This window comes from Pseudophryne corroboree, chromosome 1 (assembly GCF_028390025.1).
Source record: "Pseudophryne corroboree isolate aPseCor3 chromosome 1, aPseCor3.hap2, whole genome shotgun sequence".
NCBI lineage: Eukaryota > Metazoa > Chordata > Amphibia > Anura > Myobatrachidae > Pseudophryne > Pseudophryne corroboree.
Window position 1 is genome coordinate 210976188 of NC_086444.1, and position 15395 is coordinate 210991582.

General features: G+C 46.1%; 1 protein-coding gene and 1 non-coding gene across 4 annotated transcripts in view; both read left to right on the forward strand.

Annotated features, from left to right (window-relative positions):
- The window catches only part of LOC135061454 (uncharacterized), a 556703-nt gene that overhangs the window by 94983 nt on the left and 446325 nt on the right, over positions 1-15395 (forward strand). For all 3 annotated transcript variants that reach the window (XM_063964060.1, XM_063964058.1, XM_063964059.1), the window contains exons 6-7: positions 3524-3612; positions 4693-4807. In XM_063964060.1, coding sequence (XP_063820130.1) covers positions 3524-3612; positions 4693-4807 — 204 coding nt within the window. The remainder of the gene's footprint in view (positions 1-3523; positions 3613-4692; positions 4808-15395) is intronic.
- Positions 9458-9576, forward strand: LOC134933214 (5S ribosomal RNA). The gene has a single exon (XR_010179639.1). It is a non-coding gene; the product is annotated as a 5S ribosomal RNA (ribosomal RNA).

Consider the following 15395-nt stretch of genomic DNA (forward strand, 5'->3'; position numbering starts at 1 on the left):
CTTTCAATTAATGTCCTAGTTGGTTCTCCTATTTTGAATAGGTGACCTTTTTAGTTTATGCTCACACAAGCGTAATTGACACTCAGCAGCTGAATATATTTATTTAATCCTTATTAGGGTCTTCTATATATATTAATAAGTAAAGCATTTAACACTAGCGCTGAGAGACATTTGTTGTAAAGTATACTTAAAAGTTGGAGGCAATATCTTGGGCAGTGATGAATCAAAATTACATGCATTTCACAAAGACAGTCTACTTTGTGGAAGAGAATTTGAAATCTTCGTTTTCCTTTTTGTACCACTGGTGAGGTTGACACTGGAAAGACAGACCTACCTGAGCCAATTGATCCAGGCCTTTTACTAAAAGGAGATATGGTACTGCCAGATCAGGATGGGAGAATGTGGAAGTTTGAGAGGTAGTTGTTGCAGAGATGTGGAAAGTTGTTGAACACTAATAGTATTGACTTTTCTGTGGGCATTAGGAGACTTGGTTGAGTTAGAGTAGCGGTTCCCAATGTTTTTTCTCTCCCGTACCCCTTGATAAGGCTTTTCATTCATGAGTGCCCCCTCGTCTCATAAATCCCCACCTTTCTATGAAATAGTTGTTAATGTCAAAAGTAACTACAGGAATATGGAAAAAGACTCCCCAGTAAATATACATTAATAACCAATAGCCATAGACTGCCAACCCATCATTTATCATATATATCTGTAATCAAAGAGATCATGTAATTCAGATAACATCTAAGACGTCTTCAACAGAAACTTCCTAGTGGCTAAAGCTTAATTGCAATCAATTATAGCACACCTGCACTATATCAAATCCTACAAAGAACAGCAAATCACATTTATCTAGCCACCATTGGAAGTAACTACTGTTATCATAAGGATCCTTTCTGGATCAGCAAAACCTCAGTGTTGTTGTGTTTATGTATAGTTGGTACTGCAAGTCTCAAAAGCAAAAAAAAATAATCTATTCGCAGCGGGTAAAACACTGATCTGTAATATCTGTGCGCACTTACATAGAATTCTGGACAAGGCACCCAGCAATTTGTTTTCCACCCAGGAGTGAACATGTTTTAGTGGGGACGCATGTGCCGGTGGCTCCTTCCTCTAGCCACGGCTCCGTGACCCAGTGTCCTCCAAGCGCAACAGGGCATGCGTTGGGGGGCGCTGAAGGGATGCTTCTTCCGCCATTACCGTCATTGTTTTAAAGTACCCCCGACCAGTCCGCCACGTACCCCCGGGGGTTACCACGGGTTGGGAACAGCTGAGTTAGTGTTAGATTAATGCGGTGCAGAACACATTGGTCCGAGAGGGGGAAAGGTGTATTAATGAAATCGGAAACTAAAATCTTGGTCGTCATAATGGTCGAAGATACACCCCACAGTTTTTGAGACATGTAAAATGTTGATCATCAATCAGGATGTTGAAGTCAACCAAAATGATATTGAGATTGTCAGAGAATAAAAAATTATGGAGCGAGGCTAAGAAATGTTCAAAGAACTGCTGGGGTGATACATGGGGACGATAGACTACAGTAATATACAGAAGGAATGTGGTTCAAATAGTATGTACTTCCAAATATAGGACCATGAGTGGAGGAATGAAAAGTTGCAATGGCCAGCAAGGGGAAAGGATGCGCCCAGCCCATCTCCATGTTTCCTTCCAGCCTTTAGAGGTGAGGGAGATGTGGAGACCACTGTGTGAAAGGACCACAGGTGGGGTAGGGGCTATTTCCAAGTTGAGTGACTTTTAGCGAATGCCTAAAAATTTACGGTGTGCTTACAAAGCCGCAGTACAGATTCGGGCACAAGCAGGAAGACCTGTATAGGCAATGTATGGGGTGTTGCTGGGCAGTGACTGGCAAGCAGCCAGAGGGTGGCAAAAAAGACGCACACAGAGATAGCGATAGCCTATTATGGGTATGTAATGGAAATGTCACAGGCATGTGGCTGAAAGCAGTTGCATTCAGAGTTGATCTACCATTCACATAGGAGGTCATACTTGGATGGAACTACTGCACCTGCCATAGAGCTAGTGCAAGTTTCGATGGTGCGACTTAAGTTTGCGTCTTTACGCATTTGGCGGTAAAGCAGCATCTATTGGTGCAGCAAGTGGGCTTTTCAGTCCTTGCACATTCATACACACTGATGTGCACCAGAGAGGATCTCTGCAGTGGCAATAAAGTGTAAAGGATAAAACTGCTGCTTCTGCGTGTGACACAGAATCTAGCTTGTAGTTTCTAAGCATTTGTAATTATACAAATGAACTAAATATATTGGATTCATTTCCCAACCCATGTTTATCCATCTGATTTTTAATAGTGTTTAATGAATTGGCAGCTGTCTACAAGTTTATTTTATTGTTAAATAAAATACATTTTAAAATTGGGGCATTGTATAATATATTTTACTTGTAGATACATAAAATAATTATAAATGCGATTAATATTTAATCTATTCGTCTGCCTGATGTTTTAAAGATTGATTTTACCTTTTAAATTATTGCCGCTTTAAAAATCGGGGGGCAGACTCGCTGGAATTGCACTGATGCCTGCATAGCGCAGGCTACTACATTTCCTGCCAGATGTTTACAAAGATCATCACTGATGCCCACCTGCAATTAGATATTGTGGAGCTCGAACCACTGATAAATAAACCCCGGTCAGATGTGTGATAAAGAGTGGAGTTCTCCATAAGAAAGTCTTCAAATTATCATCATATTGGTTACTCCCAGAGAGGGATAAAATATGTACAGAATTAATGTCATAAGTAACGTAAGGAATTGCATTGTCCATAAACATTATAACATCTGGATGTAAGTAATACAACTGTTACTAGTATTTTGCAGAAAACTGTAATGTGTCTCTATATATAGTTTTCTTCTACTTGTATAACAATGCATATAGGACCACAGTTTTTGAGATAAGGCTGCAGCACGCACGCGCAGGCCCCATCCTGCCCGTGTGCGCGCAGTTAATGATGTTGGCTTGCATTAACTGCAAATGCCACTGCCTGATTGACCGGCAGAGGTGTTCGCGGGGTGGGTGCGGGGGGGGGGGGGGGCATTCATGAACCGTTGCGGGGGCGGTGCAGGGAAACCGGTGGCGTGACACCAGTGTTTTCAGGGCGGCTGCGTTTGACAATCAAAAAAATTGTGGCGGGTCTCCTGCGCCAGCAGTATGCTTCCGTAGTTTCTGCGACCACATACTGATTGCAGTGCATTCGCAATTAGTCACAGTTTTTTGGGCGGCGGGTAGCATGCTCGGCGGCCTTGCCCTGCAATAGGCGACTCCCAGCAAGCGTAAGAACAAAAAAATTGCAAATTTTGCTATTTAGCAGAATTTGCAATCCGTACTGAATAGGGTCCATATTCTGAAAAGAAAATTAATTGTATAAAATGTGTTTTCAAGAGAGAGGGAAGTAAGTTGAGATCTATTTTGCAGTTTGAATGATGCCATGTTGGATGTATGAAGCTCTAGTAAATGTACGCATGCCTCTGTGTTTTCCTTCTCTGCAAGGTGATGCTGCTGACAGAAGGACTAAGCTCCAGAGCATCTGTGTCACTGGAACTTGGCAATGCACTGCAAGCTGTTCTTGATAGGCTCCAGTAAGTAATGATATGTAGTATGACAGGAAAATGCTGAACTTCTATTTATTGTGTCACGTAAATAAATGTATGCAGTAACATAGGTTTGACAAGCTTCACCTAGGGCTGTTTCATGCTCCCTAGCTTTAGTGTAAATGTCCTCGGTTTAAAAAAATGATTCTTTGCTAAAAGTCTGCAGGCCTTACCGCAGTAAAAGTGCTTCTGAATTAGTGGACATTTCCCAATGGGGTGTAGTAGGGCATGCCGGCGGCCGGGCTCCCGGCGACCAGCATACCGGCGCCGGAAGCCCGACCGCCGCCATATCGACAGCGTGGCAAGTGCAAATGAGCCCCTTGCGGGCTCGCTGCGGGCACTGTGGCGCATTCTCCCTCCAGGGGGTCATGGACCCCCAAGAGGGAGAAAAAGTGTCGGTATGCCGTCTGTCGGGATTCTGGCGCCGGTATACTGTGCGCCGGGATCCCGACAGCCGGCAACCTGAAGACCACCCTTCCCAATGCATGGAGAAATTGTATATGTTGTTTAATGCTTAAAAAGACATAAAAGTATATAATAATTTATTTTGTAACTAATAGAAGGTATCAAAAACCTGACATCTGTCAAAATATATAATCTTCTCTTCTAGCCCACAAGTGCACTGTGTTGGAGTTATCTCTCACAGTCCTTCCATTTCGTATCAAAAACATGTGTTCAACCCTGCTCATTACCCGAGTTGGAATGCCGGGTCACTCGACCCGGATTATTCCAACTGGGTCCTTTCAACAGGGGTTATGCGCGGTAATGTGCATAATGTTGCGTACCCCGTGCTTGCCCGCATGCGTCGATTCAATGAATAGCGGATGCTTACGCATGCTCCTGCTATGATGCGATCTGTACGCATCACAGCAACACAGCATATGGATCCTTCTGTATACCATATACTTGTCCTAAGTTGTTTTGTACTATATGTCGCTGTTTTCTTGTTTTGCTCATTTGGTTATGTACTTTGCTAGCTGCTGTGGACCCTTGTGGCGCCATATAAATAAAGTATAATGTTGAAAATAATAAGAATAAACAACCAATGTGTATGTCTTTGCCAATCAGATGTTTACTTACCAGTGAAAACCGTACACCAGAAGTACAAATCACCAGAGTAGATTTAATAAGGATGATTGAAATATGCCAATCAATGCAGGACAAGCTACGTCGCAATTATCAGGTAAGCAAAGCTGCAGGTACCTCTCGCTTTAAGGGAAACAGTGTGCAGTCAATTTACTTGGATAATAATTGTATCATCTCCCCTACTACTGTAAGTCTGATTAGAAACTGCTGTAAATGTGACAAGTGTCATTCTCCCATCAGAGCGACTACTATTACTTGACCAGATGCTTCAATGTATGTATCTAGTTTACAGCTATATTTTTGTACCTAGTAGGAGCAAAACATCTGTATTAGAGGTGCATTAACTAAAGGCACAAACATTTTTTATATGGACTTACATGACAGAGCTACAGTATAACACATCCACAACTAAATTAAGACCAAGGGGCATATTCAATTAAAGTCGGATCCAGGGGCTATTCAATGAACATCTGTCAGGATTTGGCTGTTCCTGACCATCTCAATCTGACTTTAAAAAAGTCGGATTGAGATGAGGAAGCTGAGAGGAGGAGACGGGGAGAGCAGCGGGGAGACGGGGGAGAGCAGCGGCTACAGAAGCATAGCTCCGTAGCAGGAGGATGTGGCACCACCGCCAGACCTCACGGCAGTGTCCACCCGGCTCCAGCAAGCAGGACCTTGCTTGCTGGAGCCGGGTGGATACTGCCGTGAGCAGCAGCGGTGCCCCATCTCCTCCTCCTCAGCTCCCTCATCTCAATCCGACTTTTTTTTAAAGTCTGATTGAGATGTTCGGAAAGGGGGCCAAAACCTGTTGGATTTCGCCCCGTTTCTGACAGAAGCACGCAGACACTGATCCACGTGCTTTCCGACAAGTCGGAATTCCCGACTTGTCGGATAATTTTGGGGTATATTGAATAGGTCGGAACCCTTCCTACCTAAGAAAAAAAAAGAAGTTGAAAACTGCCATCTTTCCGACAGACGACAGCCTTCGACTGCAATTGCAGGCACTAGGTAGTGTAGAAGATTGAGCACCTACTTCTGTGACCCTTCACATGATCTGGCACTGATGATGATTCTGTCAAGGACCAGACTGGCAGCAACGTTGTACAGAACCTACCGTTCAAAGATCCCTAGTGGTGCGATGTCTGGGGCTTCCTCTAGACACCTCTTCATGATTTGTGTGCTGCCTGCAGGTTGGAGGCAGGAATATGATGACTCCTGGTGAGGACCTCTGCTGCCTTTCCCTCAATTCTGCACTGACCACTGCTCTTGAGCAAATGAAAGTCATGATAAATCAAAATATATATTTGTTCTATTAATGTGTATGTTAAGTAATGTTTGTTTCTCATACGTCCTAGAGGATGCTGTGGATGCTTCAAGAACCATGGGGTATAGACGGGATCCGCAGGAGACATGGGCACTTTAAGACTTTAAAAGGGATGTGAACTGGCTCCTCCCTCTATGCCCCTCCTCCAGATTCCAGTTAGATTCTGTGCCCAGGGAGACTGGTCACACTCAGGGAAGCTCTACTGAGTTTCTCTGAAAAAAGACTTATGTTAGGTTTTTTTATGTTCAGGGAGCTCTGCCGGCAACAGACTCTCTGCTTCGTGGGACTGAGGGGAGAGAAGTCAGACCTACTTCTGCGAGTTCAAAGGCTCTGCTTCTTAGGCTACTGGACACTATTAGCTCCAGAGGGTCCGATCACTTGGTCCGCCTAGCTGCTTGTTCCCGGAGCCGCGCCGTCATCCCCCTTTCAGAGCCAGAAAAAAGAAGCCGGGTGAGTGAAAGAAGAACCGAAGACTTCAGTGACGGCAGAAGACTTCAGGTCTTGAGGTACCGCGCAGCGCGCCATGCTCCCACACACACAGCGGTACTAACAGGGTGCAGGGCGCAGGGGGGGCGCCCTGGGCAGCATGTAGACCTGAAGAAAACTGGTAAAAGTTATATGAAAAGTGCCTGGGCACTTAATATAGGCCCCCACCAGTATAAATATGCAAAAATGAGCGGGACTGAAGCGCGCCGGTGAGGGGGCGTGGCTTAGCCCTCACAACTCTGACCAGCGCCATTTTCTCTTCACAGAAGCTGCAGAGACGCTGGCCCTGACCTCCACACTGCTGTACAAGTAACAGGGTGCAAAACGGGGGGGAGGGGCACAGTAAATTTGGTGCTATTATCTTTATATAAAGGCGCTAACAGATCTGAGGCATTGTATATAAGGTTTCAGTACCGGGATAGGCGCTGGGTTGTGAGCTGGCAAACTCCCTCTATGTCTCTCTAACAGGCTTTGCCTATAGCCCAGTGGGGTTGTGGGTGTCCGTACGTGTGTGTCGACATGTCTGAGGCTGAGTGCTCTTCCCAGGAGGAAGCTGGAGTGGGGACAGAAGAGGCGGTGGGAGTGACCCTGTCGGCACCGCCGACTGCTGAGTGGGTAAATATGTTGAGTGTTTTGAATGCAATTGTGGCTCGGTTGACTAAGAGATTAGATAAATCTGAGTCTAAGAACCAGACATGGAGGAAATCCATGGAGGATGCATTGTCACAAACTCAGACCCCTTCGGGGTCACAGAAACGTGCATTTATCCATATAGCAGATACAGATACCGACACGGACTCTGATTCCAGTGTCGACTATAGTGATGCCAGATTGAATCCTAAACTGGCTAAGAGCATTCAGTGCATGATTGTGGCGATAAGACGTATTACATATCACTGAGGACCCTGCTGTTCCTGATACAAGGGTCTGTATGTTTAAAGGAAAGAAACCTGAGGTAACGTTTCCTCCCTCTCATGAACTGAACGCTCTTTTTGGAAGCCCCTGTGGGAGGAGCGAAACGCGTCAGAAGCTGAGTTTGTTGGACCCCAGCTGGAGTTAGACCCGCATCACGTACCGGCTGTAATATTCTTCTGCCTGGTCATTTGATTTTGAGTGGAGAGGAGCCGCTTACCGGTGCCTGCAAACGGCACGTAGAGGTGGATACCCGTGGAGCATCGTGACTGAGCAGGTTAAGTCACAGCGGGCGCCATTGCAGGTGCCGTTTTCCCCGCAGCTACAAGCCACTGTGGTGGTCGTCGGGATGTACTTCTGCTGATACCACTTGCTCTCACCTCACGTAAGATTCCGGTTACAAAAGGCTCTTATTCATTTCATCGTTATTTTTATATCCTAAAGAACTTTGATACAAAGTGACTATCTATTGGAAACAATTAATATATAATTTTTTGACCTCATTAATTAAATCATATAGCTATAGAGCTTGTTTTTACACTTCTGTGCGCAGATTATGCTTAAGTCCACCTCCATTTATTAGAAAGTATATATACTTGTCATTTTCTCCTTCATCCACTAGGGGCCACTGGAGTGTAGTTACAATGGGGAGATAGTAGGTGGTATTGGTAGCTGGCACTTTAAAAATTCTCACACTGTGGCTAGCTCCTCCCCTACTATCTCCCCTCCAAGCCAGTCTTAGTTAAGTGCCCGAGGTAGCTGGTTCACTTGGGTTTAGCTGAAGAATTTTCTTCTTTTTTCTTTAATTGTGGTGGCTATGTATGTTTTTAGAGCAATCTGTTTATTGTTGTACAACCCACTCCAGAAGGGCTCTCTGGGGCTGTAATGTACTTTATTGTATCCTTACCTGTCCTCCTCATGGAGAAACAGACAGGATGATTGGGGGAGGCTGAGTATGTGTTTATACAACCCTGACTGAAAAACGGGTGTGTGTCATTCTGATAACCCTCTGCTCCCCCAGCTCCCCGCACCCCCCGCACCCACTCAGCGCGACTCACAGAGCCGGCACAGGGATCCCGCTCGAGCGCAAAGCAATGTTTAAATTTGGCGCCTTGTACGGAGGGGGCGGAGCTAAGTCCCGCTCTGTAGAGCGAGCTCAGCGCTCCCTGCTCCCAGGCGGCGACTCGCGCTCTGTTCAGCGCAACACTCCCCGGCGGCGGCTAGCAGATACAGGGCTCTACTAGCGCTGTATAGCGGGCTCAGCGCTCAGCGCTCCCCGGCGGTGACTCGCAGGCCCAGCGGAGGGTACAGCTCGCTTCCCGCTTAGTTTTGCAATAAGGCGCCATAGCCGGGGGGCGGAGCTAACTCCTGCTCTGTACAGCGGGCTCAGCATTCTCCGCTCCCCGGCCACTGTTATAGTGTAATAGGCATTATGTGAGTTTAATGCACATGGTGCTGAGGAGAATGTGATATAGTCAGAGTGGCTCAGCACTAATCCAGTTATCCACTATATAGATTTTATCGCATAGCCCAGAGGAGTTTCACTCTGGCGGCCATTTCCTCCCTGCACAGACCTGGCTTCATATTTGCAGTGTCTCCTATAGCCCAGTGGGCTAATCTTGCATACTCAGAGACAAATACAAATAAAGTCCCAGGTATATTAACAGTTAACCCGCTTTACTCAGCGGGCTCCCAGGTCTCCCCGTCGCTAGGCAACAGCTCTGGGATTTGTAACTTTTCGATACTTCAGGCTGCTGAAATATAGATACATTCCTCCTGCAGTAGAGTCCTCTAACCAGCATTTTCCTACTTGCAAATCAGGGAACCTGCTCTATTACAGTAGCTGGGACTCAGCTCAATAATAATTAAAAGGATCTACTGTGCAGTATTTATTTACCTACGGTGTGTGTGTATATATACATATATAGTTATGTTTGTGCATGTATATATATAGATATATATATTTAAGTGCGTGTAGGTATGTATATAGATAAATCCATAAAATACCAGATATAGGGGATAAAAGCCTACGGCCACACCACCCTGAACACGCCCGATCTCGTCTGATCTCGGAAACTAAGCAGGGTCAGGCCCGGTTAGTACTTGGATGGGAGACCGCCTGGGAATACCAGGTGCTGTAGGCTACTTCCGCAATGTTTTCTAATAACAACATCTTGCACATAACATTTTCCCCCATCTTTCTCACAGGCTGGTCACCATTTTGAAAAGCCAGCGGAACCTCAGAGAAACATCTGGTGCACCTTAATTAGCGGTACACTAAATACAGGGCGGGGTGTTGCCTTCCCTTTATTATTCCTTGTTGTCACTAGTTACTAATGCTATTTGTAATTGTGGAATGCGTGTAAGGCATCAGACAAATAGCGCTGCGGCTCAGTACGCTAGTAGCGGGTATCTGAACAGGGGTTTGAATCCAAACAAAACTTTAAGGAGAACTCCTATAGCCTAGGGCTAAGACTCCTGTCCCACAGCGCAGCGTTGCTGGTTCAGGTCTCCGCTGCTCCAGAAAGTTTATTTTAATCGTATCGGTCACTACACATTATAGTGCAGACCTTACGTAGGGCTCTGTTTATTTAACCCACCTTTTCTCCTTTCGTTTGTCTCTCCTGGGATAGTCGAAGAATTCCCTCTTAGGTGTGAAGTATGCGGCGGAGCCATCTGCTTCGCCCTCCACGCACCTGCACACCCCTGTTTGATCAATGATGCAGGTAATGTCACTATTAACCAGACAATAGCTCATCAGGTAAGCCCTTGGACTTTGGTTTCCAAGGTCACAGGATCAAATCACAGCGGGACCAAACACACCTTTCCAAAAAGAAACTTTGCTAACATTCCATGCATTACTGATGTCTGTTTTCTGTGGATCTGAACCAGTGTCTCAGAATATACAGGTACATAATACAGCAGTTCATCTGATACTGCAGGTAAAGGAGGAGGACACGTCAAGTCCATCAGGGTTCCACGCCATTGACGAAAATGACAGCGACTGGTTCAGTTTCGGATGAGCTGGGCAGGCTCCGGTAGGCGGCCGACAGACACCCGAATACACAATATCAGGTATCAAACAGGGTTTGTTTTCCTATCTTTTCCCCGCAGATGGCAGGAGATGGTATCAGAACCTCTCTAGGGTATACACCTCGGTGTATCGCCGGTCCATCAAGCCGCCGTTTTCCTGAGGCAACCTTGCTCAGGGATCCATCGACATATGCGGCAGCATGGTTCTACCGTATCCGGAGCAGGTAGGTTGGGGAACAATTGTCCTCTAGGTTACAGGATGCTTCGCATCAGGATCAATTGATACTTTGATACAGGTCAGAATCACGATTCTGCTTTATGTTCCTTGGAGGTCTCCATGTCTACAGACTCGGACCCTGCATCTTCGCTTGGGCTGTCTTAACCCGACGACCTCTGGGGCTGCGACAGTGACAAGTAAACATGAAATCCTACGGGGCAGATGGTTCTGGGGAAGGAACTTTCTGCAGGATTTCTTGAACCAATGGAGGTAGGTCCACTTTGATTTCTCCTACTACTGCCCCAGCTCCAAGACAGACCTTTACTGGTCTTCCCTTTAGATTGTTTCGTGCCCTTTCAGGTTTTTGACTCCACACGGGTGATATCTTCGTCGCCAGGGGTTCTCAGGGTAAAAAGGCTGAAGCAGAGGTTCAACATCCTCAGTCCAGTCTGATTTTATGTCATCCTATACACCCATTACACCTGCAGGGTCCCAGGGTAGGCGCAGGTCGATGGGAGAAGGCTTGGGCGGTTACAACCGTCTCAGGAGTCCCTCGGCATGGGTCGGCTGATTTACGATGACAAGAGAGTCATACTGCAGGCTGCGCTCCATAGGTTTCTAACCGCAAAGGGTGTTGATCCCTGTTTTACACATATCATTTGAATTAGGACAGTTCTCAGGCCTTTGTTTTCTTTTCACGTTCCGAAGCCAAGTGGCTCGGACAGGCCTATTCTGGCCTTACAATCCTTTTAGTCTGTGATTGCTAGTTTAAACAAGAAAGGGAGTTTTACGTGTCCCTTGTCTTCAGAGATGCCTGTTTACTGATTTCCGTTGGACAGGCTTTTCTCAGATTCCCCCTTAACAGGATTCTCATTTTCACTGTAAGTCCTTTACTCTTCTCTCTTCCGCTCCCACAGAGTTTAGGAAGATAACAGAATAACTCTTTTTCAAGGGCAGTGGGTGACGTTGGTTCCCTAATGGGACAATTTACTGCTACTATCCCACTCTGTACATTAGGTGGCTTCTGAATATCCGGAGGATCCACGAGCTTCTGATTCGACACAGATCCAATTTATGCTCCGCATAGACGTTTCTCAACACGGTCCGTCAGAGGTTTTTTCATTCCTCGGCACCAGAGACTCTATTTCTTCAGTCAAGTTGCGACGTAATGAGTGGTCGCCTCCATTCCTCTCGGAACGGGGGACAACAATCTTGTTTCCAGATCAAGCCACCAGGTCAGACTCCTGGGTGAGGGAACATGCCCCGGAGTTTTGTCAGCTGGTCCGCTGTGGGCGGAGATTTCGGATCGACCTCAGGGCGTTCTGACTGACTCTTTAACCCTTTATTACTCTCGGACGGCAGTAGCCGTGGAGGCCCTCAGGGCTCCGGGGAGTTTTCTGGTTATTCTATCCTGCCTCCTTTTCTATTTCTACTTCATGTTCAGTAACACAGGAGGGGATTATGCGTGCTAGTCCTCTCGGTGGCGCTGGTTGGGCCACGCATGACTTGAAGATACAGATACGCCTGTTGTCAGTAGAGGAGCCTTGGCTCCTACCTCGACGGGACTGTCTACTTCAACAGGCTCCTTTTTTTTTTTTCTCCTTGTTCAATTTTACACTGGTTTCGGTTACCCGTGTGACTGTTCACGAGACCTCAGAAGGGAGGAGTTCCCTAGTTCGGTTAGGCCTACTGGGCTCCGATTTCAGAAGTCTATTACCTCTTCTCGCTTTTGCCACTTTGGGAAAACTTTATGGAACATAATGAAGATAAAAGGGGGTTTTTCCCCCTTCTTCCAGTTACCATTCATCTTTGGTTTCTCTGGGAGGTTTTTTGCTCCGCTGCGCTTCAAACCACACTGACCGGAATTTTAGGTCTCTGCCTTTTTCGCTTTTCTTCCAAATGAGATTAGCCTAGCGGCCGTAAGTTCGGCCTCTTGTTCAGGGAGTACTCTATTGGCAACTCCCCGGGCTCGGCTTCGGCCTCAGCGGTCGTTTCTTCCAGAGGGGAGGTCCATTTTTCATATAAATCTGACACTAGTGGTTTTCAATCCTCTCTGAATGTTGTCAGGGCTCGTCAACTCTCTCTACAGAGGTCTCAGGCTATTCGATGAAGTGTTTTTTCTTCTTTGCTCTGGACGATGCTCCCGTACTAAATAGCCGGGGCCCCAGCATATGCTGGACAGTTGGATACATCTGATCATCAGACAGTCTTCTTGGCGGTTACTAGGGAACCTCCGTTTTCCAATTCAGCGCGCTTTACGCGCATTGTAAGACCTTCGTGGGCAGCCGCCCGCGGGGTCTGCATGAATATTTTGTCGGGCGGCTACTTGGTCAAACCGACATTCGTTTTGTCAAATTCTACAAGTTTGACACTTTTACGGCCTCTGCATCACTGTTTGGCCGAGCAGTTTTTACAGGACTCTCAGCGCTTTCCCACCCGTTTTTTGGGAGCTCTGGGACGTCCCCATTGTAACTACACTCCAGTGGCCCCTAGTGGATGAAGGAGAAATCAGGATTTTGGTACTTACCGATAAATCCCTTTCTCCGATTCCACAGGGGCCACTGGACGCCCGCCCAGCGCTGTTTCTCCTGATTTTTGTTTGATTAACGATTGCAGATCACCATATGACTGCTTGTTGGGTTCAGGCTAGCCTGGTTTTTTGTCAGGTTCTGTTCCAGGTTTAGTTTGTGTTCGCCTGGTTTACAGGGCGTCGTTAACCTCCTCTACCTTACGGTTTGTTTATTACAGCTCTCCTCGGGCACAGTTTAACGTAGACTGGCTTGGAGGGGAGATAGTAGGGGAGGAGCTAGCCACAGTGTGAGAATTTTTAAAGTGCCAGCTACCAATACCACCTACTATCTCCCCATTGTAACTACACTCCAGTGGCCCCTGTGGAATCGGAGAAAGGGATTTATCGGTAAGTACCAAAATCCTGATTTTTGATGTTTAAACTTTTAAGACCGGTCTTGTTTTATGATACATGATAATTCATACAATATTAAATATATTTTTAATTTAATAGGAGTCTGTTATTCTTGTCAGTCATATCTTGTAATTATATAATTATAGCGCAAGAGTTATTATAAATTGGAGTTCGTTTTGAAAAGGCTTGGGAAAATCCTGACAAGAAGGTACAGGTTCAATAAAAAATGTTATTTGCACACAGCGCCAATGGTTAATTGCAGCTTTAGTTAGCCTAGAGGAGACTCTTCACTGGTCTCAAGATAGTCAAACACACAAAAAACAATGAAGGTGATTTAATAATATACACTCACTGAGTGAGTGTATATTATTAAATCACCTTTTTAATTCAAATGTCTGGCTGTACTTGCACCATGTCCATTTGTTTTTGGAATATTTGAAGGTGACATCTACTCTCATTGTGAGGAAACTCATCTGATACACAGGATAATTTCGATCTGTGGTCTGTTACTCACATTATCCCATCGGTAAAGCTGGAATAGAAAATTGTACACGGGATATATCTTTAATGTAAGATATTTTAAATATATGTGAACATGTGTTAATAGCGCTATTGGTAAACCTTCATTGTGTTTTGTAAGAAGGTACAGGTTCCCAAAAGAATTCCAGTGGCATATCCATTCCCCTCTGGGGACAGGGAAAAGTGGGAGTCAACCCCCACAGTGGACAAAGCTCTGTCGCGTCTGTCCAAAAAGGTGGCGCTTCCTTCTCCTGACACGGCAGCCCTAAAGGATACTGCGGATCGTAAGCAGGAATATACACTAAAATCCATTTGTGTCACTACAGGTTCGCTTCTCAGGCCTGCCGTGGCTTCGGCATGGGTGAGTAGCGCTATTGAAAAGTGGGCAGATAACTTGTCATCTGAGATAGATACCCTGGACAGGGATAGCGTGCTTTTGACTCTGGGTCATATCTGGGATGCTGCAGCATATTTAAAAGAAGCTGCAAGGGATATTGGCCTTTTGGGATCAAGGGCCAATGCCATGGCAGTCTCAGCTAGGAGGGCATTGTGGATTCATCAATGGAATGCTGATGCTGACTCAAAGAAGACTATGGAGTCTCTACCGTTTAACAGTAGTGTCTTGTTTGGTGATGGGCTTACTGACCTGGTATCTACGGCTACCGCGGGTAAGTCATCATTTTTACCTTATGTTCCTGCACAACAAAAGAAAACGCCCCACTATCAGATGCAGTCCTTTCGGCCCAATAAATACAAAAAAGGACGTTGGTCCTCCTTCCTTGCTGCGAGAGGAAAGGGAAAAAGGCCACAGGCTGTGGCAAGTTCCCAAGAACAGAAGTCCTCTCCGGCTTCTACCAAATCCACCGCATGACGGGAGTCCGCACCAGTGGGGGCACGTCTCAAGCTCTTCAATCAGGTCTGGGTTCGCTCGGCCCTGGATCCTTGGATATTAGAAATAGTAACCCAAGGGTACAAATTAGAGTTTCAAGACGTGCCCCCTCTCCGATTTTTCAAGTCAGCCTTGCCAGCTTCTATTCCAGAAAGGGAGGTAGTATGCGCTGCAATACTAAAGCTGTGTCAAAATCAAGTCATTGTCATGGTACCCGCGTCACAACAGGGGGAAGGCTTTTATTCGAATCTGTTCATGGTCCCGAAGCCGGATGGCTCAGTCAGACCGATTCTGAATCTAAAATCCCTCAATCTCTATCTAAAAAAATTCAAGATGGAATCTCTCCGAGCAGTGATCTCCAGTCGGGAGGATGGGGATTTTA